Source organism: Cyanistes caeruleus, chromosome 5 (genome assembly GCF_971803275.1).
Source record: "Cyanistes caeruleus chromosome 5, bCyaCae1.hap1.1, whole genome shotgun sequence".
In the NCBI taxonomy this organism is placed as follows: domain Eukaryota; kingdom Metazoa; phylum Chordata; class Aves; order Passeriformes; family Paridae; genus Cyanistes; species Cyanistes caeruleus.
In genome coordinates, this window is record NC_141705.1 from 8,732,741 (window position 1) to 8,759,039 (window position 26,299).

The 26,299-nt window shown below is 35.9% G+C and overlaps 1 protein-coding gene across 15 annotated transcripts in view; it reads right to left on the bottom strand.

Moving 5' to 3' along the window:
* Positions 1 to 26,299, bottom strand: part of POLN (DNA polymerase nu) — a 99,467-nt gene that overhangs the window by 34,955 nt on the left and 38,213 nt on the right. For all 15 annotated transcript variants that reach the window (XM_086888972.1, XM_086888977.1, XM_086888973.1 and 12 more), the window contains 3 exons: positions 19,191 to 19,248; positions 17,658 to 17,735; positions 17,123 to 17,237 (listed from right to left, as the gene is read on the bottom strand). In XM_086888972.1, coding sequence (XP_086745098.1) covers positions 17,123 to 17,237; positions 17,658 to 17,735; positions 19,191 to 19,248 — 251 coding nt within the window. The remainder of the gene's footprint in view (positions 1 to 17,122; positions 17,238 to 17,657; positions 17,736 to 19,190; positions 19,249 to 26,299) is intronic.

Consider the following 26,299-nt stretch of genomic DNA (forward strand, 5'->3'; position numbering starts at 1 on the left):
TTAATAGTGGTTCATGAGAAAAATTAATTATTTCCAGCAACAGCATTTCTTCAAGATGTGAGGGTCTAGAGACTCAAAGCATAAGTCTGACCTAAAGCTTGTTTAAATAAGATTATTATCAGGGCTTCACTAACAGAAATACCTGGCCTTCTTTCAAGAAATGACTGATCAAAGCAAGCACTGCTTGCTCCATATGCCCTACAGAGCTCCACAATAGCAAGGCTCCATAAAACGGCAGCAGTGACTGATTCTGAACTCAAAAGTGAATCCAGATTACTCCCAACCAAGTGTCCTCCTTCCCAGCTCCCATTCCCTCACCAACTGACATAAAACAGTCCTACAAAAATGCTAATGGATTTAGCAATGTGAAAAATGAAAAGCCATGACTCTGCAATCATCAAGTATGTGCCACCTATAGTTTCCCTTATCAAAATGTACATTCCAAAAGAACACTGACATTATTAACAGCTGAAAGCACTGAAGAATATTGATCATTTGGTTTAAATGGAAGGGTGTTGGGGGAAACCATATACTCATTCCCTGAAAACAAATACTGGCAAAAATTGTATTTGAAACATGGAGATTGACTGCTATCAGAGATACTTGATTATATCTGCACCATTTGGGAAAAAGTCTCTCCATGAGACTGTAATTTTTTTTCATAAATCTGCATTTTTAAAAGCGAAGTTTTCTGTGGTTTGCTATGAAAGTTTCTTTGTCATAAAAGACGCTTTTTGCAAAGGTTTTAGCTGAGGAGCTTTGAGAAAATGGTGTATTTCTCTGTATCTTTTTCAAGGAACGTCTTTCATCACTACTAAGATATTCAACCTCCTAGAAAATCAGCATAGCTACCAATTTTTGCTTGCTTAGCTCATACACTGATTTCAGCCAAGCCTATGCTCAGTGCTGATATAGCTTGGCATTCTGAATGATAAACAGCAGACCCTGAATGAAATCAGATTTAAGCAAGTCTTTATGGCAGTACAGATTTTTTGAAGAGGAAAAATAAAACTGAATATAATTTCTAGCCTTCACTGGACAAAAAGTCTTTGGTTTTACAGAAGTTCACATTGTTCCTTTGAATACCACTAACTGCTCAAAGATGAAACAAAACTTCACTGCTCAGTTTAGTTGAGAAACAAGAATAATTTAATAGTGTTTCCACCTATAATAAAGACTGTTCCCACTTAATCATTCTGCTAGTTTGAGACTCTTATAATTTACTTTCTTAGCTGTGGCAGGTCAAAAGTTCATGCATCTTTTGAATACAGTAGATTGAGATTCCTAGTTGTACCTGAATATAAGGACAAAGTGCCAATAGGAGCTAATAAGTGCAGAATTAGGAAACTTGACATCATTAAGGATTTCCTGAAACAATCTCCAGCAGAAAGACCACGGGAATTTCCTGAAGAATCTGGCACAGAACTGTACAAACACTTGAGAAAGAGTTGATCCCAAGGGAAAATAGAATCTGCTAAGAGAGCACATATCATCTGAGGAGCTTTCTGACATGCAAAACTAAGACTGGGGAATGCTGAAACTGGGGAAACCCTAGAAAATGTAATACTGCTTTCCTAATACTGCATAATCTGAATTAGAGGATTGGACAAGGCAAGAAATGGGAGAACAGCAGCAAAATTTACTTGCAGATTTACTGAAGTCAGAGGCTAGAGACCACTGAGAAGCAGTGGGTACATCAGCTGCTCACTGCTCTGGAAAATAAGGGCTACAAGAGAAAGGAGACAGTGGGTAAGAATCATGGTGACCTGTAAGAGGAACATACATATTTATCAGACCATGGTAATGAGGGAGACAAAAGGTGAGACTTGCTGGGAAAGACTTGTGGTTCTAGAGAAGTTTTAGCAGTGAAAGAAGACACTAGAACTGGATTGTCTGCTGGTTATTTGATTTTGCTGGTTTGATTATGATTTTTTATTATCCAAGCTTCAGCTTGGAGGACTAACTGGAAAAAACAGAAATTGTCTTATTGCTACAATCATGACCGGCAGTCAACAAGCACAATAAAACCTTGCCTAACAGTTATTTATTCAGATGTACATGCATCATGTACATGTAATCATGGCAATTCAACAGTCACTTCACATTTCCTGGTCTGGGGCTGGTCATGAAACACACAGAAAAAATTAAAATTTCAGAGCTTTAGCTCAAATATTTCTTTCAATATAATGTTACAACCAAAATGGTCAGTCAACACCTCTGAGTGTCTCAGTGGGAAATATGAGCACTAGACAGAGAGGCATTACATCTACCACTCTGAGTATTTGCAAATTTATGTACCACGGAAAAGAACATGTAATTATGAGATATGAAATTGCTACATAAACCAAAACTGCTTGAGCAAACAGAAGTCATTAATTGCAACTATTCTTTTTCTTTCCTAATAAACGCTTTTTTTCTCTTTGTATTGACAATGATTGGCTTCTACTAGAGTTTTGATTCATTCTATAATAGAGGCATTCCTGCAGTTTGAGGGGAAGGGTGTTTATTCATTTGAATAATAAAATTAAAGAGGAGGTGTGCAGTTAGAACTGCAGTAGCCATGTTAGAAATCCCCAGTGGGCTTTCTGCTTTATCCTGTTTCATTTGCAAACTAGTTTACATTTGTGATAATTGATTTGTGTTAATGGGTACTGTGAGAACCTATTTCAAGATAAAACCTTTATTTTACCTTTGGACTCATCATAGAACACCATGATATTGATAAAAAGACATTGTTATCTGCATACTAGCATAAGGAATTTTTAGCAAGTCGTCCAGTACATGAAAATACTCAGTGCTGAAGTGCAGTAGGATGTAACTCAGATCTTTAGTGAAAATGCATTTTTTTGAACAAATGTGAATCTGAAAAAGGAAGGTGAATGGACATAAAGTGGTCTCAGCTGCTGGTCAGTGACACTGAGGCTGTGACTCCAGCTCACCCAGCACTGTCTGTATCACTGGAGTAAGAAAAAGGCTGTTAATGCAATGTTATAGAAATGGATGCAGGAAAAAAGCTCAGGAGGAAAAAGAATTTGCTGCAGAATTTTTGGTGGAAACAGCAAGATTCCTGAAGTCCTTCAGGAAATAAATATGCAGTTACTAGTTCTAGCATGAAACATATTTTCCCATTTTATTACATCCTTTTCATTACTCTCTCAAATATGCTGGGAAAAGTTCAAGTTCATAATCAGTATTTCCCCCATCTTCAAATCTCCAAATGTGCAGTATTTCACCTCCTACATTCCTGTATACTTGCCTACATACTTGTCTCAGGCAATTTCCACATCTCTGATTTGTTTGTCCTTTACTTTGTTTAGCACTGATTTGCAAGTACTTTGCCTTACAGTACTTTATTTGATAGACATCTCTAAGGTAGAATAAAAACCAGCCCTCAGTGCTGGAAGACATGTTCAGGTTGGCAAATCTCAGTGTCCTGGGAAGGAGTTAGCACACCTAAACAATCTTGGAAAGGTCTGTGAGGGCAGCAAACAACTTGCAGCCAAAAATTGCAGAATATCTAATAAACACAGTGAGAGTAGAGATACACAAATTCTTTAAAAAGATGGCTCTACCAAGAACGGAGCTGTGTGCCTAATAGGGAATGGCTGCCTAATTCTGAGAGTAAAAAACATGGAGAAAAAATTTTCTAGCAAACAGTAAAGAAGGATAACATGAAATTATGATTAGGAAACAAAGTGCAGATATGAAACAAAAGGAAGAAGATACTTGAAATTGAAAAACTTTGAATATTTTCCAAAATTCACTATAGATTTTCATTTATTCATGGGGTCTAATGGACATCTCAAAGCGTTTCTACTTAATTGCCCCAAGTCTTTAACACATATGAGCACCTAGTTTCTTTATACCCAAGAAAAATATAGCAATCATATCTGTAATTTTAACAAAGTTTAACTGTAAACTGGAATAACATATTTAATACAGAGTACGCATCACGGTGGATTAATTTTTACCTGTACAGAATACTAAAAAAAAACTAACATGAATTTTAGTATACAGAAATGAGCTCACACAAAATAAACACATTAAAAAAAAATAAGATTAAAGAAGCCACAAGGCATAATATTTGAGTAATGGCAAAATAAAACCTTGAGAACAGGTAGAAATAGGAGGAAATCAGTCTTAAAAGAATGCGATAAGACATTCCAGAATTTCTGGGAAATGTTGTGTGGTGACGGAAGTCAACTGTTTATGCACAGGAAAAGGCAGAACAAACTCCTCAAACACAATATCTGGCAGGCATGCGTTGCTTTGATCTGCATTACACTCCAGCCAAACTAAGCTCAGTCATAATAGCCATAAACCCTTGGCTGTTCTCTTGCATCTGCCAATTAATCCAAGTCCAAGCTGTGAATTGTTGATGTGGGAAATGAGATGGAGTGGCATTAAATTCATTTTATATGCGGTCATTGATGTCCAATAAATGAATGAATGTATGAGTGAATAAACATTTGCTCATCTGTCAGCTCTTACAGCTTTTTTTATTTTCATCAGTGAACTATATAAATCTCATTTTCAACCACCTGTTGCCTTTTAGTAACAGATGAGGGTTTTATATTCTGTAAGTTTATGCCTTGAACTTTGTGTTGGGATATGAAACAGGTATAGACAATTTATGTAATCAGTAAAATTAGAAAAGCCCAGTTTTACAGCAGCATCACTATTGGGTAAATCATGTAGGAGGTAAATTCTGAAAGTTCACTTTCTCAGTGTAGCAGATCTTATATTTGAGGCAAGCAGAATATCTATAACAATGCATGTGAGTATCCAAGACATACAAAAAAAAAAATAGCTACCTGTAACTCAGTTAACTCACTGCTAATGTAATGAGCAAAAATAAACAATTTTTTTGAAAGCTGCTATTTCCATGACTCATGGAAAATGCTGACATGGCTCAGGCATACTTTGTCCCAAACAACTTTGTAAGGTATTATGCAGAAGAGAACTTGGAATTACTTTTGCCTGGCTAACTTCTGTTACAAAATAGACAAAAGGAAGATGTTGGGAGGAAACAGTTTCCCTGAAAACACTGTCGTATCAAAATATATCACTACTTTTGTCTTTTATCAATCAAGAGCCAGATATAAGATACATACAATTAGCCCATCTTTTTTTCATATAGAAATGTAAAATGTATGATGTCTATGCTTTCTATAACTCTGAGACATTTACACAACTATGTTTAAAACAAAAAGTAATGAGATTATCTTTCACATAAGACAGCACATGGAGACAGCAGGATGAAAATGAAAATAGAAAAATGAAATTTTTCTAGACTGCCCAGAAGAGTGGAAATACAGTTAAGACACTTTCCTGAAAACAGGAAAGAAACCTTGCCACAGATAAGCTGTGGACTCCAAATTTCTGCAGGTGTTCACAGCCAGGCTAGATAGGCTCTGAGTAACCTGGCCCAGTCAAGATGTCCCCTGCCCATGGTAGGGAGTTGGAACTACATAATCTTTAAGGTCCTTTCCAACACAAACCATTGTAGGATTCTAGGATTCTATGAAAAAAAGCATCTACAAAGACTAAAATGCAGACTGAAATCTTGCCAGAAGGGGAATAGCAAGTCAAAAGTAATAAAGATAAACCTTTCTGATGTAACCTAAGTATGTATTAGTTTTTTGTTGTATTTTTCTAATCTATGTCACCTCTAAACACTTCTCATGTCTGATTCAGAGGTTATGTCAAATGACTGTATTTGCAAATTTATCATGACCTGGTTTGTGTGAGATAAAAGTTCACAGAATAACACAGAGAAACTTTTGACACCATAGGACACCAGACCACATCTCTTCCTCCTTACCTGAAGGGCAATACATAGCATTACATATATATATGTACATACATATGTATATACATATACACCCTGGCATTAGGAGAAGCAGAGCTGTCTTCCAGTAGCCTGCACATGCTGGAGGGTCTCTGGCATGAATCTCCTACATAAATACATGGGTCATGTACTTAGAGGGGAGAGAGTCACAACATATGATTCAGGAGTTTAACATTGTGTTTTATTCAGTTAAGAGGTTTTTTCGAAGTTTTTATTTGTGCTCAACATATTCAAATGAAAGACAACAGCTGTCAGCTTGATGTCATTCTTCCCAGACTACAGCCAACTCTAAAACATTTTTGTCATTATGTCTCTATTCCCCTTGGGTATGCCACCCTACCAAATGTGGTTTAATTTATTATATATCTATTTAGCATCAGGAATATCTTTATAACTCCTATAAAACACTTGCAAAAATCCAGAAGCACTTTAGTATTTTAAAACTTCTTTCAGTAGTTAGTCATAAAATAATTTATTTTGTCTGAGTAGCCTCTATAATCCACTGCATGAAGATTTATTTCATTAGTCCTCAACCTCCTTTTAAAAAGCATGGTATCTAACTTTCATGCATTTTAAAGAAGACATGTCTTTGCAGTTTTCTATGAGGGTCAAAAGTCTTCTGTTGTTACATTTTAAAGTAGCAGGGAACCAGATAAAGCAATTGCAACAAGGTTATGTCATAAATTATAGCTATCATCAGTAACAATTTGCTGAGAGATTAATCTGAGATTGAAGTGATCCATTATCTTTATTAAGATATTTACTGGCATGTTGCTGTTTCAGGTATGAGATACTGAAGAGATTAATTAGATGGCACTTATTTTTCAGTGCTCTTCATTAGAAAAAGGCCACTTAGAAGATTTTTCTGTAAAAATGCACAATTCTGGACATATGGCAGCTGGAACAGAAAGTCCCTGACATTGACATAGGCTCTTGAAAGAGCACACCTTACTCTTCACCTTGCCTCTCCTTCACCCCTATAGGAAAAATAAAAAAAAAGGGCTTTCACCACACATATCCATAGACATTTCTGAGTCACGAGGGCAGTCTTTTTTCAGGGTCTCTGGGTCTATGAGTACAGAAGAGAAGGAAGTCAGGGTAACTAACTCCCCATGTCAGGTGCCAGTGTGAGCATCAACAGTGATGTGCACCATCACAGAAAGAACTAGTAACTGTTAATGGATTAAGGGCCCTATGCAAACTGGGATGGCATAAAATTTCCCAGAGGCCATTTGTATAAAACAACAGGGATCAAATGCAAATTAATGCCCTTGGAGTTCTTCCTTTACTTATCACAAATACTTTCAAAGCTTTTCTTCAAGCAGCTTCAAATAGTTAAGACAGAACAGCAGTCCATCTGGGAGATGACACAGGCAGCTGCAGCAGAGCATCAAATAATTACACATCTTGGACCTGTCAAAAGTCTCAAAGACATAGAGGGACCTTCAGAGCAGCCTTTAGATAAATACCAGGAAAGTGAAAAAGAAAGAACAGAGTTCTTAGCATATAATCAAAAGCTGATGTAATGCCATATCATATACTACACAGAACAAAACATGGAGCCATCATATTGTTACAACAATGTATAGTTTGCTCAGGAAAAATAGGCAGGGGAAGAGAGGAGATGTCACACTGCATCAAATTACATCCACATGACACAGGAAAAAAAATAAGAGACACTTTGAAAGACCTTGGATGAGCAATCAAAAAAGGAAGAAATCAGTCATTCTATATATAAGGGTCTTGAACAAATTCTGCTGAGAAGGACAAGAAACTTCCAATCCCATCTTTTTAAATCTTCTCTATAAACACTTCTTTCAGCTTAAATTTCTACCATGCCTTGGGTCAACACTGAACTAAAGGCAAAAGTAAACATGAAGAATGAATTGCTGTGACATTCTTGATTTCATCAAAATTTAGCTTGACACTAGAATTGAAGTCAAGTTAAACTGAATAAATGGAAATATTTTATTGAGCTCTGCTGTGTGCTCATAAAACAGAGCATTTTATCCAAAGTCTCTCTAGAAGGACATGACTGTTTGGAGGTAAGAGTTTCATACACAACAAAACCTTCCTATGAAATTAACAAAGCCAAAAGTTATCAGACACCAAAAAACCACTGAGGACTATCCAGCCTCCTCAGAGCTTACTAGCTCTCTAGCTTCTGTGCTCATTGTGGTGGTGGCAATTGTAAAACTTTATTTTTTAGTTTTAGTCTCTAGAAGATAAGAAAGCATTTAATGTGCAGTAATAATAAGCTTCCAGTGTGACATAAAATTAAGCTGTCTGCTTAAACTTCTAGTTAACTGCCTGGTTTATTTAAAGTTTCTGAAACAAAAGCCATTATGCTTTCTGAAGACTTTATTCCCTCTGCTTTTTCTGCCAGTCTAAACTAAAGGCACAGCTGCACTTCTACAAGGCAGTGCAAGGTGAAATTTCCACAGGTTGCCATATAGATTGTCAGAGCACAAAGTAAGACAAGTGCCTTTGATATTTCATTAATATCAACTATTGCAAATGAGCTTCAAAACACATAGGAATCTCTTTGATTCAAAAGTAACACTGTTGATATATTCCACACCAACATCCATGAGGTGTTGAAACTTGGAGCTTAAAACATTTTAAAATTCTTATTCTGAGAAGGCAAACTGAACATCTTCCCCTTTTATTACACACAGCAGCTGCAGGAGCTGCAAGTGGCACAGCCTCACTCACAACTTTTTTACCAAACAAGTTATTAAATACCAGATTTATAATCAGCAGTACCTGTATATATAGTACCTGTCCCTGAATGACTTGATTTGAAAGAGCATGCTTTTCCATTCAAACTGAAATTGTATCGCAACTGCATGTAAGAAACAAATTACTGATTCCACACTTTTTATCAGTACCATTCTAAATAAAGGTAAAAGATGAGAGATATTTTAGATATTGATCAGAATTTAAATTATATATATAGCGAAAAAAGCTTCTTCAGAATCTACTTCACCAAAGGAAACTAAGTAGAAACCTTGAAACCAACTAAAAGTTTTAACAGGATTATAAAACCAGCTGAATAAATGATAATGAAAGAAATGTTACATTAACCCTTAGTGAGTGTCCTAGCAGGCAGCACTGAGCTTAGGATTTCCTGATTCACATGAATCAATGCAGGCTGAGGTACAGAATCACACTTCAAAGCTGAAGGATCACAACGTAGTCACACACTTCTAAACAGAGACTTCAGCAGAGATGCTCAGTTACACTTATTTAATGGGGCTGACATGTAATACACAGGAAAACTTCTTTCCACTCTCGTCAAAGAATTCTAGAAGTAACACTATTCCCCAGTGAAGAGTAGACATGATTGTAACTTGTCTTAATACTGCAAAAGTTTCACATTTTCTATGTGCTCAGTGGCATGGAATGTTTCTTCTTCATTGCAACTCCAAAACCAAAGATTTTGAAATGGATGAAGTGAAATGAATTAACTCAAATTCACTTCAGACTTGACATTAAGTTCATAAAAAGGGGAGAAATGAATGAACCCAAGGGACCACATGTCCTAGAAGATTAGAAGTGTATGAAATAGCCTTGATTATCTAAAAAATTTTTAAACAAATATGGGGCTCTAAGAACCCTACACTGGTATAGCTCATTCTTTAGACAAAGAACAAAACTGAGAAAGCTCTGCCTGGGGTTGAGGGAACTGTGTAACTAAAAGATGTGGCTGCATCTTGTAACTGTGTATCTGCTAACGGGGACAGGAGGAGAGCTAAAACTCTTCCTGTTTCCTTAGTAAAAATCCACCTGGATAAGCATGATTATTTAATTATTCCGTAATCACCTAACAAACACACAGGTGACATCTCTTGATTAATAATGACTCTATTCAAGTTTGTTGATAATATTTTCATAAAATTAATATAGAAGGACAAATATTCATGACAAATATTCATATCTGTTTAAAAACCATTCAGCTATGGATGTGGTGTTCACTTCTCAGAAATCTATTCATCTTATCCTTGATTAACTGGCCTTTGCTCTAGCTATTTGAGTAGACAGCCTACCTGAATTTCATATCTGCTATACCATACAGTTACATGAATTAACCTGAAAAAATATTATTTTGTGGAGGATTAATCTTTAATCTATTTAATACAAAGAATGTATTTGAAATGAAGTTGTATGAAATGAATTTGGGCAGGTGCATATATATTTAGTCAGCCTACCACCAAGCATTTGTTAATACTTGACCTTATCTTTTTGAAACAGACCCAGTTATCTTTTTGTATTAATTCAGCCCATGAGGACTCATTTTGATTAATTTCAGGAATATCCAAAATATCTCTGCTTATTTCCTGTGTTCTTCAGAACTCAGCAGGATATCAGCAGGTAGAGTTATTGTCAGGAAATAACCTGAATTGCCAAGAGGCTGGAAAAACAAGAGTTCCTATTTTGACACAGTTCCTACCAGACCAACTGCCAGTATGCAACAGTTGGCTCACCTGGCCATCACTGGATATAATCAGCTCCATGAATTCCCTGCTTGGCAGGTGGTAAAGAAATAAAATTTCACTTCCTGCAGGAAGACATTCTGCGAAGAACAAACCAAACCTTTCTGCACCATTGTCTTTTTATTCAAGGATGGCTGAAATTATTTTTTTTAAAAAAGACAACCCAAAAACATAACAAAAAGCCTTTTCTCCTTTCAACATGCTAATTCCAAGTAGCTCTGTGCTTTCCTTCTCTCTTTTTCTTAAGTAATTTCCAAAATCGGCATGTCAGTCTCTAACGCAACAGCTCAGAGCAGATATCATGATCACAGCAATACCAGCTGAAGAGAGATGAACTTCTGTGTTCACAACATTTTATAAACAGTCTGCAGTTCCCAAGGCTACTGGAAATTAAGTGTTCAAGTTCCTCTGATTGTGGCAAGGACAAATAATAATAAGGACAATAAGCTAAAGACCCTTCCATGTCTTAAAAGCATCAGCCAACCAAGCCTGTGCTATAAAAACGGAAAGAAATGTTTTTCAAAATGATTAGTGGTAAAGCATTTATAAACCCCTTGGATTATATAATTATGGGATAATTACACACCTTTTTATTTTAGATATAAACTGCCATGGCTACAAAGACATAATGAGGTATATCCTCTTTATCTGCAGTCAATTTTTTTAACTCTCTGAAAGCCACCCAGACTAAGATGAACAATTATTATGTCCAGTATTTACTGGAAGGTACATTCAATACCTGGAAGAAGCACAGGTATTCATGCTGTTCTCCACTACCACACAAAAGAAATAACTAATAGCATGAATATGAGGAAACAGATGACAGATGAGAAAGAAGGGAGTATGTTCTGGTTTGGATTTACAAAACTCAGACCTAAATGTGAAACTGGAGCAGCTTGACCACTATCAAATTCTCCAGCCTTCTTTCAAACACTGTCATGACTGTAAGCATTGCACACAACTGCCACAAACTGTCCTTTCATTGGTATAATTAGAGTAAATATCACCCTTAAAGAGAATCCACTAATTACCTTGTTACTTTAATTCACTATCAGTAGTTAATGTGTACAGGTTAAATTACAGTTCAGAGCTAGAAATTGATACTTTAAAGGGAATGCCTGTTTCCATACTGGAATGGCAGCGGCTATCAGTTTATTCAGATTATTATGCCTTTTAATACACAACACATCTGTATATTGAAGAGTATTAGAGCTATTCCTCTACTACATAGTAATACACAAGTATTTTTAATAGAGGTTATTTAAATTTCTCTACTCTCCTGTTCTTTTAGCTTTTAGAATTTAAGGAAACTCATGGCACACAGACAAACTTTTTGTATGTTCTCTGATTGATACTCTGATTTCCATACTGAAAATAATTAGAGTACAACTCTCTAACAGTTTTATTAAAAGCATTTTTCTGAAGCATAGACCAACTTGGGTATCATTACAATGGATCTACAGACTATCCATAACACAGAATATATGACAGAAAATACCCAGCTAATTTATTACTGCAGGGAAAAGTTTGTGCACAGGGACAATTCTCTTTCTGCTCTCACGTAATTGAAAATACACAGTTTATAGTAGTTATAAATTCATGTTTGCAAGTAGATCATAATGTAAGCAATTTACTAAATATCTTTCTTAATTTCTCCCCTTCTCAAATAGCAAATATCATCTAAAGAAGAGATGTATTTACCATGAGAAGGTAACAGTAAATCAATACAAACAATCTAGAAATATTATTAAATCTCAGAGAAATAATGTGGTCAAGATAATGTTGTTTCATATGCTAGTATTACCCCTAGAGACTATAAATCACCTGGGTATTCCCTTTCCTAAATTTCTGGATATAGGAGTATTGGACCTTCACTTCAATCCATTTGCAACAAATCTACTTACAGGGTCTTTTCCTCTGAACCTCTTGGTTTATGAAGATACAGAATCTACATGTTTTACCATCTTAGTTCATAGTTATAATTTAGAAAGGGCAAAATGGTCTCATAAATCTGCTAGGCCATTTATGACAGACACATCAATGTTCTATTTCAGGCTTGAGAACATAAAAAATAGAACATAAATATAATTTGCAGATATTAGGAATATCTGTAGCAAATACTGGATCGCATTGACAACATCTTCAAGCTTAAATTGACTAAGTTTGTCCAGAGCCATAAACAGAGCCATAAAAGAGCTGCATTTGTATGGCCAGGCTGCCCACAGGACCCTTGATGGAGGGAGGGCACCATTGTGCTCTGCTCGATGCAGCTGAACTTGTAACTGCTGGGATCTCCAGTTGTCTGAGATTCTAAAGAAAGAAATGAAAGAATCCAAATATTTTAAGTATGGATTAATGCTCCAATTGTAGGAACTCTGAAGCAGTAATATCCCCTTTCAAAAAAGCACTCAGGCAGGAAAGTAGGCAGAAGTCAGATTGGATGAAACCCCATATTATGGTATGCTTGAGTGCTTAGCTAAATCAAGATACTTATCCTGGTTTTTGACTCAATGTGGTCAATATGTGAATATATACTATGATGGAGGAAGAACAACCTACTGAGAAGGGTGACAAAAGAACAGTATGGAAGAGATTGACAATCATTACACCTCAAATTAAGAAATTCTGCAAAGAAAGTACAGACTACCTTAAAGACTGAACTATTTCTCAGCATCTATTTTTGGAAGTGATTTTAACATACGCACATCAACAGTATTTTAAGTACAATTACTTATTTTTCATTTATTTTATAAAAGCTAAAGAAGTGAGAGAAAGTTCACTCTGAGGTTTGTCATTTGGATGCCTAATGGCAGTTAGGTCTCTTGGCTGGTCAGACAGCTGCCAGGACAGCTCTCATCACCTTCAGCACCAGGATGATGATTTGGATTTAAAAGGATTATGACTGTCAGAGGGCATCAAGGCAACATAGAGCAAGGTGAACTTGCAGGTAGCTAGAGAAACCATTTTATCATGAATTTTCAAAACTTTAGGCATGCCTTGAAACTTTGCCATGTGCTCAGTGTGTCATTAATGTAATGCACTCTTGGTGTTGTAATAGCAGGTGTTGACCTGTCTTTAAGGCTTTTTCTTTGTAGGACATAACAGAGCATTCACTGTAATATAATTTTGGTAATACCTTACGATCATCATCACAGGAGAACAGGAGGAAGAGCACTAAGCATATACAAGTAAACATCAAAATCTCTATCCATCTTAGATCTAGCTGGGGTAACTATGTTAGATGACCAGAAAATATATTGGCTGTATGAGACAGAGATGAGCAAGCTAGTCTAGTGGAAGATATCCCTGCCCATAGCAAGGGGATGGACTAGATGATCTTTAAAGGCCCCACCCAACACAAACCATTCAGTGCTTCTGTGTTAGTTAACTGCAGCTTCTGATGGTTTTAGCTGAATAGCCAGTTCTGCCAAAGTGAATACAGAATACTTCAAAAACTTTCTACAGCAAGCTGTGTCTCCAGCAAACAGCTGAGCACAGTGGAGGAGCTGAGTTACTCCTGAAATAAGTTGCCCCTGCAAGCTCACCAGAGCTGCACAAGATCCCAGCCCAGCCTGGCCAGGAGCGTTACCTCTCACTGGGGTTGGCAGTTTGGGCAGTGTGCTGCACACGACTGAATTTTGGCATGGAAGTCAATACCTCCAACTCAGCCCTTTACTACCATGTACAGACAGTGGGGGCTGACACACACCTACGCATCTCCATCTGCTCTTCTGACCAGGGTAAAGATTCCATATGAACAATGTTTAAGAGAAACATGGATCCAGCAGGGTTCCAAGAGAGATGCATCTGTAAGGCACCAGAGATAGGCTGAGTCTCAGAACACCTAAACAAATTATGAAAGGAAAGCTTTTATACATAAGAGAACTTAATTTAATCAGAAATTCTTTGCAGAAGCTGCCCACCCATGTGTATTTCCTGCCAAATGCTATAAAATGCCTGTGAAAGTTTTTAAAAAAGTTGTATTTCAGATAGAAGGCTTTAGTCTGAATGGTAGCTAAGGAACGGATTTACGTTTCAGCAAAGAACCATGAAGTTTAGAAAAAATAAGTGAACAAAACAATATAAAACTTGTCTGGACTCTGGAGTGTGGATTCAGATTCTCAGATTTCTATCCAATAATGTATCCTTTTCTATTTATGATTTAATATTAATCAGTCTAAGGATTTTTAGATATAAAAAACCTGCTAAAAGACACCACCTGACATGCATTCAGAAGCTGATATGCTACTAGATACTAACACTAATTTAATTTTTTGTCTTTGAAGAGGGAGCTTCAGAAACAAATCCATTCTTTATAGATCTCTTAGAGAAAAAAACTTTTTTTGTAAAGGTTTTTCCAATTGTACAAAATATGTCAGGAAAGATTTACAAATAGTAGCAACATGCAATTCCTTCAAACAGAACAAAACATTTGCTATGCCCATTGGTGTATCAGTTGCACAGACTTTAAAGGATTAAGACCCAGAGAAAACTGGATGACCAAGAAGAGATAAAAGTTTTGTTGTTTATTTTGTTCTTCTCATAACTCATTCTAATACCAGTGAGCAGAATCAACTACAATAAAGTCAATTGACTAATTTTTGGCCCTGAAGATTTTATTTATCAATAACAGACCATGAGAGATGAATAAATATCCAAAATGAGAAAGCATTTGTGAAGCCTGTAATTTTGTACCTTCTCTTTGGTGCCAAAGAAATAAGGACAACATTCAAAAATCCAAGATGAGTTCAGTAGGAGCTGACCCAACAGGAGGAATTCAATTTGTCAGAACAAATATACATTTAAGCTGGCCATCCCAGACCTACTTTGTTCTCAATGGTGAGAAGTCAACACTTTTATTGTGCGATTGATCTTATTACACAGGGCATATCAGCAGTCAGCCAAATGAATCTCTCCAAGTACATGACAGATGTCCAAGTTTAGATGAGATTAAACATGCCCTTTGTGTTTCTGTGACTCATAAATCATCTAATAGATTCAATAGAAAGTTTCTTCCAAGCATTAGCTTTACTGAAGCTTAAGAGTCAGCAGAATCATTATGTAATGATTTTGTAGACACACCATGACAATTCTGTCTGATAAAAATATTTGCCTGTAATATTTCGTTAAATTTAAAGTTACCGTGTAGCAACTGCAAGAGGTTGACGGCTGCCAAGAGCCATGAGATTGCTGAATAGAATGGTATTGCTGGAGCTGTGCCCAGAGCTGAGACAAAATTTGACTCATCCTCATGCATACATTTCCAATAAACCACCAAACTAAAATAAGGATTTAACTCCATCATGAGGTTCTAGTGATACCATGTTAGAGCAAAGAATTTATTACAGTATCAAGAGAAGCTTCTAAGAAACTCTAAAAGAAATGTGATCTTTCCGAAGATATATTCGATGGAATGTTTGTGGCCTTTATTTTTGTTCTCCCAGAATGCACGTGCCTGGAGCACTGGTTCAGTTGTTGGCAGCAGGATAATTATATTGTGAGCTCCATTTTGTTTCTTTGTATGACTTCAGAGCATATTAACAAATACGCCCCAGCCCTGGATGTGCCCAAGGCCAGGTAGGATGGGGTTTGGAGAAACCTTGGATTGAGGAAGGTGTCCTTGCCTGTGGAAGTGGGACTGGAACCTGATGGTCTTTAAGGTCCCTTCCAACCCAAACCATTCTAGGATTCTAAGATTCTGTGAACTACAGAAGTGTGTAGGAAATATCATGTTTAGGAAGACTATGCCTGCAAAAATTTAGAAACTGTAGGATGAGAAGCGAGCTCAATCAATCATAGGTATTTTTGCTTTAATTTTCAGCTAACAATCTTCAACTAAAATAGATAAAAGAGAGGGTGAGGCAAAGAGAAAACAAGCAAATTGCATAGTATTTACATAAACTTCAGTCTGTTTAAACAGCTTTATGCTACAGCATTTTATTCAATCTTTTCTGACCTATTTGTTGAAACTGCAAGTTTCTTGACATCTATCCTGCCACTTAATGAATGCTCATGCACTTTTGAGTACAAGGGAGTCCTGGTCTCAAGTGAGATTTTTAGGCATCACCATGACACAAGAACAATACAAAATATCTTCAACAGCTAAGTGACTAATATTCCATCTTTTTTTAATAGTTAATCTTTTAATCAGCGTACTGAAGAGATCAGTAAATAATTATATAGATATGGAGATTAAAAAAACCTACCTTTTTTTAAAATTATTGGGGTAGCACTTTTTCCAAGTCATTCCATAATATGGAAGCACTAAACCCTATTAGTTCAAAAGAAATCCCATAAGCTCTAGCCTCTGTTTCTTAAATATATGTAATTTGATTCAAATACTTCTATTGGGTAGCTAAGTAAATTTCAAAAATTTATTGAGAAAAAAAACTTTTACTGAGAAAAGCTGTTCTGCAGTTTTTCAGATAGGTAAACTCTCTAACAGCTGCTCTGGATTTTTAAAAATAATTGGTTAAAAATAACATAAGGAGAAAGTTACCAGCAACCACTGTTCACAGTACATCATGGCATCAGCTTTAGCCACAAGGGTCATGCGGCCCAGTTGGATAGCAGCACTTTGATATGTGGTAATTAACCACAGCAGAGAAGAAAAGGCTCAGAAAGACAGAAGGGAATTCAGGTGTTAAAATAGTATGAATAACATATATTGTAACAAAATACTGTCTTTTGTTACCATTATGCAGTAATGCAACAGCTTAGGTTATACTTAATATTTTATCTAATTACTACTAAAATATGCAACATTTAATCTTACCACTGAGAAGCCAGTGTAGCAAAGATATCAGTGATTTCAGGTTCTTGGAACAGTTTCAGAAGTTCTGGTTCAGATGATAAATCAGCAAGGATCCTTAACTCAATATGGGAAAAGTCTAAAAAACAGTGTTAAAATGCATCTATTGCTCTAAAATAAAAACATATCTGCATTTTAATGAGACTATCACAAATTAAAAGGTAAGCCTGGAGTATTAAATCACTTCTTCATGCTCAAAAAAGACAGATGCCTGTAAAAAGCTCATCCTAAATATGTTATATTCCAGCTATGGATCACAAAGTGCCTCAATCCTTCATTACCGTGTCAATAAATCTTATTAACTCTGTTTCTACTCACAAGGCTTAAACATCATCCACTTCCAAAGCATAATAAGGAATACACATCATATAACAATATTAATTGTTACTAAGGGATTTGACAGCCTTGTAAAATATGTCATCCAAAGGAGAGGGGAAAAAAGACATGACAGAACTATGAATATTAATATGTATGAGAATAATAATTCACTCTCTCTTACCTGCCGCTAAAAATGTACATCCTTTTTTTGAAACAAACAATGTTCGTGGGGAAATAATTATTATGTCCTCTTCTTTTCCTAGAGAGGAGATACACGTTTAAATCCCAAACACCAATTAAAAAATACTATGCTGCAAACCATAGGAGGTTTTATACCAAATGCACGGCTAACACCACAGAAGTGGCAATGTAAGCAAAATAGCACAGCACCAACTGCCATCACAATTATTTCACTCTGTCAGTCATGTACAACTTTACCTCCACCATCCTTGCAGTATTGTTTACTTCCTTTCTCAAATACAAACCCTTCCCTAACCACAAGCTATCAAATATATACAATAACTAACATTATTCACAGATCATTTAATAAAGGTTACATTCATAAAGAAAGGTCTATAAAAATATGTTATTTTTTTATCTTTGAACATGATGCAGCAATGTGTTAATAACCAAATTCTGAGTTACAGATAGCAGGGAACATAATATTGAGAATATACAGATGTCATAGTCATCCAAATTGTAATGACAGAAATCCTCAGTAATATCATAAAACACTAACACAAAGTACAAGAGACTGAGTGCATCCAGGGAATATCATTTGACATAGTGTAGGTAGGGATGGTGGTTTGAAATGCAACAGAATCTGGTCAGCATAAAAGTGAAGAAAATAGAAAAAAATGTGTCTTGATATGGGAAAAACTTAAAAATATATTTTTGAGAAGCATATAAAATCATTAATAAAATATCTAGAAAGTTTCATGTGCTACAGTTATGTCCAGCACCTCAGGTTTATGCTGCCCCTGCTGACACAGTTTTTTATAGCAACTTTAAAAATATACTTATAAAAATGACTCATATAGATAAAATAAAACTACTGTCAAAATTTTACATTATCTTCCATAGCCTCCTGTTTAATGACCTGTATAATTTCCAACACAGGGAGTGAACAGCTGTGAAAAGGGAAAGCTTGCCCTCAGCAGAGAACCAAGCACCACTGCCCAGCTGTGGCTACAGGCATTTAAGGAGGAGAATATGTGTTCCAAAATCTCTCTTATATTTGAGTGTGTTTCTCTCTTTATCATTTGGCTCATGCTTTTTTAGACTTCACTTTGATTCTCTCTGAACCATCTTAAATCCACTTCTGTTATCAAAAACAACACATCTACTGGTGTTTAGTTGTGAGTGCAATTAAAATGACCCAGCTTAAACATTGACTCAGGACAGTCTTATAAACTGAACACCCACAAAATCATCCCTAGGATTAAGATATTTAAGATTCATAATTTCATTTGAAAAAAGTGAGGGAAACAAAAAAAAACCTTAAAAGCTTTTAACTATTTAAGTCAGTGTTGAAACACCAAATATTTTTTCAGGAACAACCAGAAAAAGTAATTGATTTAAATGCTAATGTATAAGAAAGCATCAATCATCTGATATTTAATGCTGGACCTATCAGTCTGTTTCAAAATATAATACCACTCAGTAAAATAATTAGATAAAACTGCCTTTTCATCTTAATAAAAACACATTTTACCTTTTATGTACTGTTTCTTTGTAACTGTAACTGGATGTTTAGAGATACCTTGAATATTCTACAAACAGGAAGAAGAAAAACGCTTAGTAAGTGCAAGTTTATGAAAATATGTTTAGGAACAGTTTATTACCAGCATTAGCAATATAAGTGACAGGAAGTTTTTCCCATATATTAAGAAAGATTAACCACTTTGCTTTCCAAAGGAATCTTCACACTCCGCATCTGCAGACACTTTTGAATATTTGCTCTTCCATGAAAACTGGAAGCTTCTATGAACAATTACTCACTTGCAGCCTTTTCAAAACCTAATCTCTGGATGCACCATAGAAAATAATCCGTAATCCAATAAAAATAATTTTCTTCTTATTTTAACTGGTGTCTTTTATATATAGTGCATTACTTCTGAGAAAGAATACATGTGAATCTTGCCTGCAGGGCAAAGGAACTGAATATTCTTCAGCCTCTTGGATTTTTTCCAGGATCTATTCCTATGTTTTTGAAATGCATGATAAAATAAATAAGGAACTCTTCACTGTCTACAGCAAACTGGCCCAGGTTAAAAAATAGAGCTAATTTTATCAACCAACATATAGAACTAGGATCAGCAGAAGATTTTTTTTTTAATATCTGAGTTCATACACCTTCAGTAAAGTGTCAAAGATGCACATAAAAATTCCTTTCTGTTATTTTGTGTCATTATGCCTCTTTATCTAGAAAAGCAACATATGACAAGAGAATGTGTATCAAGCTTTGATTTTGTCATTCCATATAATTAATTCTCAAGAAGTTCAGGAATTAGATGATCATACTAATATTATGTAATACTGGAAGTTCAGAGAGTGGGAATAGTGCTATATAATTTCCAAATCAGAATGATCATTTTCTATGCAATTTTCAACTCAAAAATTGTTATTTTAAACTTGAGAGGGATGTAATCAGACAGCAAAAGCTATTGAAATTTAAAGCAGAAGCAAATGAACAAAACCCCCAAACCACAACAGTACCATTCCTAGTCTTAGTACCACCCTTAAAGATGTACAATTAAATGTATTAAAGTTGAGCACTTGCCACAGCACCCTACAGAGAGAGATAGGAAACTACCACATAACAGACAGAATATTTTCACAGCATGAGTAAGAACTAGCAACACTGCTCTAGGTCCATCAATACCTGGAAGAAACACTTACCAACTGGAATATTTTATTCTTTAGCATCTAGAAACATTTAAAAACACAGTTGTGGCAATGCTTATGGTAATGAATATTTTAAAATCATTTTTTGAAGCAAGTAGTTATTTAATCTGTCCACAAAACTAAGACTCCTATTGGCAACTATTGATTTCCACCAATAACAAGCTGGGAAGAACTAGTGCTCATTCATATGAATAATATGCAGGCTAAGCAGCCACAGAATCTAGTAGATCTTCAGAAATTCAGAAAATTAAGCCCTTTATTATGTACCTGGACATGAATGAATGTGGGAGCCTAATTTTACACACATTAAAAAAACATTTAAATTCTGACTTCTAGAACCATTCTAACAGAGGATGTAGAGGAGCTTTTCGTTTGGCTCTACAATGGTACTGTGATATGCACTTAGGTAATTTCCAGCACAGGTTAAAATTTTTTATAGTTACTCTGACTGATATTTTTCCTTGTCTCATTAGCTTCAAAATCCTGAACAAAGTGAATCTTAAATAAAAGTATTTCAGAATCTATCAACAATATAAAAACCTTGTTTGTAGAAAAAAACAAAGCAAGATACATTGCTATCTTGTTTTCATTGAGAGTATATGTTCAAAGTCAATGCAATTTTAAGTGTTACTAATAATTCTGGAAAACACTAGTAAGTAATTACAAGTGCAAAATGTCTTTTCACGTGTAAATTAGTTAACAACTCAATTTGACTAGATCTTCAGAAAAGAGGTAACTCAAGAAACATGAGAGCTGTAATGCTCATCTTTAAACTACTGGAATAGTTTAGCACATCCCTCTCATCTAATTTTAGATTATTTTTTTAAATTTAATTAATTATCACCACTTTGGGCTACATCATACAGCCTGTATTTTTGCTTTTATGTGTACATTTCAAGTATGTCTGCAAAACCTTCACAGATCCAATCTGAGATGTGAATGTTAGCCCTTATTGTTAGAAAAGGGTATCCACATCTTGTTAGAAGTTACAGAGAAACAAAATTGCTCTCTCTGAAAAAACCATGTTCCAACAGACAAGAAAGAATACTTGAAAAAGTGTACTTGAAAAGTGTGGTAGAAAAGCTGGTTGTGGAAGTTAACTATTGTAATAATTCTCTTCATTGTTTCTGAGTGAGGGTGAAAAAAAAAGGTTAAGCTATTCTCATAGATGATTAACAAGAAAATCCCAGCATTAATAAAAAAAATTAAAAATGTATAAAAACAACACTGTAATCCAAATTAAATTCCAGAGGTTCCAACTGATAGAAGGATAGATGAAACCAAAATCCCAGCTTCAATATGTCTGAAAGGCTGTGATGATCAGGGGTGATTCCTGAAGAAAGAAAGTGTCATTCCTATCTTCCACAAGCACAAGAAGGAAGATGCAGGAAACTGTAGGCCAATGAGCTTCTGCCCAGTTCCCAGGATGATGGCACAAATAATCCTAGAAAACATCTGCAAACATATTAAAGTCAAGAAGATGATCTGGGGTAGTCACCATGGATTTAGAATGGGGAAATCATGTTTAACCAATGACAGCCTTGTGCAATGCAGTAACCAGCTCTGTGGATGCAGGGAGAGCAGCAGATGTTGTTTACCTTGACTCCAGCAAGGCTTTCAAAACACTCACTCATAAAAGCCTCAGAGAAGCTGATGAAGTACAACTTAGATAAGTGGACAGTGAGATGGACTGAAACCCAGCTGAACTGTGGGTCCAAAGGGCTTTGGTGAGTGGCACAAAGACCAGCTGGAGGTCAGTCACTATTGGAGCAGCCCAGGGACAAATAAGGCCCAACAGCTCCATCTATGACCTGGATAACAGGACTGACACAAGCTCAGCAAGATGGCAGGCAATCCAAAACCCTGAGGAGTGCTTGACAGATGAGTGATTCAGAGGGACCTCAGGCTGGAGACGCAAGCTGTCAGGGTCCCAGAGTTCAGTCAGGAAAGAAGCTCTGCAGAAAACAACCCGTGGATCATGGTGAAGAACAAGCTGAACATGAGCCAGCAATGTGCCTTTGTACTCAGGAAGACCAACAGCATCCTGGGCTGCATCACCAGCAGGCCAAGAGACTGATCCTTGTCCTCTACTCAGGACACCTAATGGGAGCACATAAAGAAGATGGATCCAGGTTCTTCTCACTGATGCCCAATGACAGGACGAGAGGTGATAATCAGAAACCATTACAGGATGTTCCATTTAAATCTTAGAAAAACATTTTTGCTGTGTCAGTGGTCAAACACTGGAACAGGCTGCCCAGAGAAGTTCTGAAACCTCTAGCCTTGGAGATATTCAAACTCTCAAAAGAATCTCCAGCAATCCTGGCAAGGAGGCTCAGAACTGATGGACTCTGGATGTCTCTCTTAAAGCCTCACAAACACAGCTTCAAGCCTTGAAAAAACGATGCTCTAATCCATAAGAAAACTCACCATATGCAAGGAGAGTAGAATTATCAGTGATAATAAAACAATACCTAATTAAAATCAATCAAATAGACAGTTTCCCAGTTTTATGAGTTTCTTCTCAGTCAGTTAAATTTTGTTGAGCTTCCTACTTTTGGTATCCAAAATTCTACATCTTCATTTGCCATTGATTTTTTTTATTCCTTCCTAGATTAAAACCAGTATGTTGTTTCAATTATTTCCAAGGACCAGTATATAGACATATATTGGATAAATTACATTTGAAGTCAGTGTAGTTAGATTTCACCTCATCACAGAGGTTGGTGGTTCATTTTAATTATTTCTTACTCTACATCAAGTAGGGTTGTTGATCATATTTCCTATATTTTGATTCCCTTTTCAGTTTTTTATATGTATTCAGCTAACCCCTACATCTCTCTTTCTCCCCATTTACATTTCCAGTAGCCTAAATTTTTGTTTTGAAAAAGTAACCTCAGACAACCCCAGTTATCTCAGAATAGACATCCACGTCTGCATACAAAGGCATCAATAGTTACAAGCATTTTTTTTACTAGAAAATGGCTCATTAATCTATAACTACCCAGATCTGCATTTCTAAACCTCTACGAAATATGTAATTCTGAAAACCTACAAACTGCAGGGAGGGGAACAAAGCAGTGTAACAGGTAGTTACTGAAATAAACACAAATGCATAGAGGTGGCTGCTGACTATTCTGTGGGCATTTGATTCTGACTAATTCCCCTACTGTTCTAAGACCTTCCTTAAAAATAAGAACAGAGACAACACTACTAAGATAAGAGTATCCATTCATAAATGTATGTGTCATGAGGGGGAGTTAGACCATACAGCTAGAAGGAAGGAGTGAGACCAGGTAAAGTTATCATATACATGTCCTTTGATGTGGCAACCAATCTACCAGCTGCTAGTGAGGCACAGTGCCAAACACTAGAGCAAAATAAAGCCATTAATTATTGTTTAACAGTGGCTACCAGTGCCAACAGATAACAAAAGCTAGTTGCATTTCTTGTAAGCAATAAAATTTACTGAGACTGTGATCTTCTTAGATTTAATTGCTCTAATAGATGTTACTTCAGGAAATCAATTAGTTCCTCATACTTGAAAAATACACAGATTTTCTTTTCCATTTGAATCAAAGTTCAGAGCAGCAAAATTCCAGTTTTGCTCATGAAATGTAGCACTCCAGCAAAACTGAAACATTCTAAGTCGAATGTTTCTGCAGTTTCTCTTAGCAACTTCTCCAGAAAGTTTATTAGAATAATTAAGCCACTACTATTCTCTTTGAACATGAACTCAGCTCTACACAAAGAAACATAAAGTAAGCTTTTAAATCCACAGCATCTGTTTGATGACTAGCACTGTAATATTTTTACAGCGGAAGTAAGACTGGTCTGTAAGACCAGACTTCATTTCAATGCTAATAAGATAGGTGGATAACAACTCATTTAAGCTTTATATTCCAAATTTCTAATTGTGGTTTTTTTTAATTTCTAATTCCTTCTTTTTTTTTTTTTTAATTCTTGTTATTCTTTACTGTTCCCTCTGGTTTATCTGCTTCTTCAAAATTTTCTCACTCCTTTTCCTCCTTTTTCACTTGTCTTTTCTTGGTCTACATGGGACCACACCTAGTGATAAACTGTGCCCTCACATCCAATTTAATCAGTTTGAGAAGAAATTTGAGCATAGGTTCAGTGAGCTGCTTCCTTAACCATCAATACTTCACTTGCTCTGCTGTTAAAGGCCAAAGCTATTGGAGAACTAGCAAGGAAAACCGTACCCTACCCAGAAGAGCATCTTTACAATGCAGAATGAAAAGACTGAGCCCTGGGGGCACTCACAACATCAAACTCACTCTATTCATCTGGCACCTCCAAAGCTGGCGGCAACTGTTATGAGAAATTACACAGCAAAAATAAGTTTAAAAAACTTTTTGGAAATTTGCCACATTTAATTATTGTCCACAGCAGCATTAGTTTATAGTTCTAAAGGAATAAACAGCTATTTTCTGTGACTTTTATATGAAACTTAATTTCAAGACAGTCTGGAGATCTAAATTTTAAAATATGGCATGCATCTCAATAAACACAGCAAACAGGAAAACTAACAAGGCCACCATAGCAATGCCAGTCTGGTATGGATGTGTAGATGCATTCCTTAGCAAATCTTGACTTGTCTGCAATTGCCATCTAGTGGTTTGTGGAAAATTAAGGATATCTATTTTCCTTGTCAAAAAACACAGAATTACAAGACTTCTGGAGAAGGATTCCTTCATTTTTGGTACTAGTTTCCACTTTTCAGCAGAGAACAATGAATCAAAGGTAAAGCACTCCCCTCTTGCCTTACCTGGCAGCAAAGAATTATCAAGGTTTTAGACATCAGAGAAGTGGGAAATTTAGAAGTTATTAATCCTATTCCCACAAGCTTAATCAGCTTTGAAAGATGTGAACACAAGGAAGGAAAAAGGGCAACAAAAAAATTGTGTCTTCTTACTTCAGAGAGTAGGCCCTAAGAACAGTGTGGTTGATTTTCTACAATTCTCTTTCTGCCACATTCTCTGAAATTTAGACCTGGCAATGATCACAATGGTCACGTGCCATAATAAAGGTTTAGGGGCACATGAAAAAAGTTTTGATAACTGATTTTTAAAATAAAAAAAAAAAAAACTACTCACACATTTGATTAAAATCTGTGTTCTGTGACAAATCATTTTGTCAAATCACAGGTTCAGCCCAGATTCTTGGCTACATACTGACAAGATTACTCACTTTTGCACAGCAAGCAAGGAAGTTTGTATACACATCTCTTTCATCCTTCAAGACAAAAAGACTGCTTTTGTTTCCCATATATAAACTGACTACATTTTATCATTTATTTAATTTCATTTTCCTCAAAGAAAATTATACACAGAATACTAGCTCTGTTACACTAATATTCATTAATATGGGATGTTCAAACTCTGGGATGAACTCCAAGGAGATATGACTTGGTTTTGGTGAAAAAAACCACTGCTAAGGGATAGAGATAACAATCCTTTGAATGGCAGCTTGAGATAGTAAATATTGTATAGTTGTAGATTAGCTGCACACTTTAAGTTTAAAGTAAACAGTATCAAAGGAATATTGTCCAAAGGTACAAGTACCAGACCTCCAACCACACAAAAATTTACAAGATTTCCAGGCTGGAGGAATTTACTTTTAAGAGAAAAGATGTAACAGTTGTTTTATGAAAAGGGCAAAATTTAGCATCTCAAACAAGATTGTTCCACATACTAAGGAATTAAGTGAGCATATGTTAGCAGGGAATTCCTCTTAAAAAGCTGTGAACAGGAGGCTGGTTGAAGGAGTTAAAGAAAACCAAAATAAGTAATGTCTCTTTGCTCCCAATGAGGAAAGGACAGTTCATGACTTTACAGAAGTGGTCCTTAACTGTAAGTTCTCAAGAGTCAGAGACAGTGGATGATCATGCTGTGACAG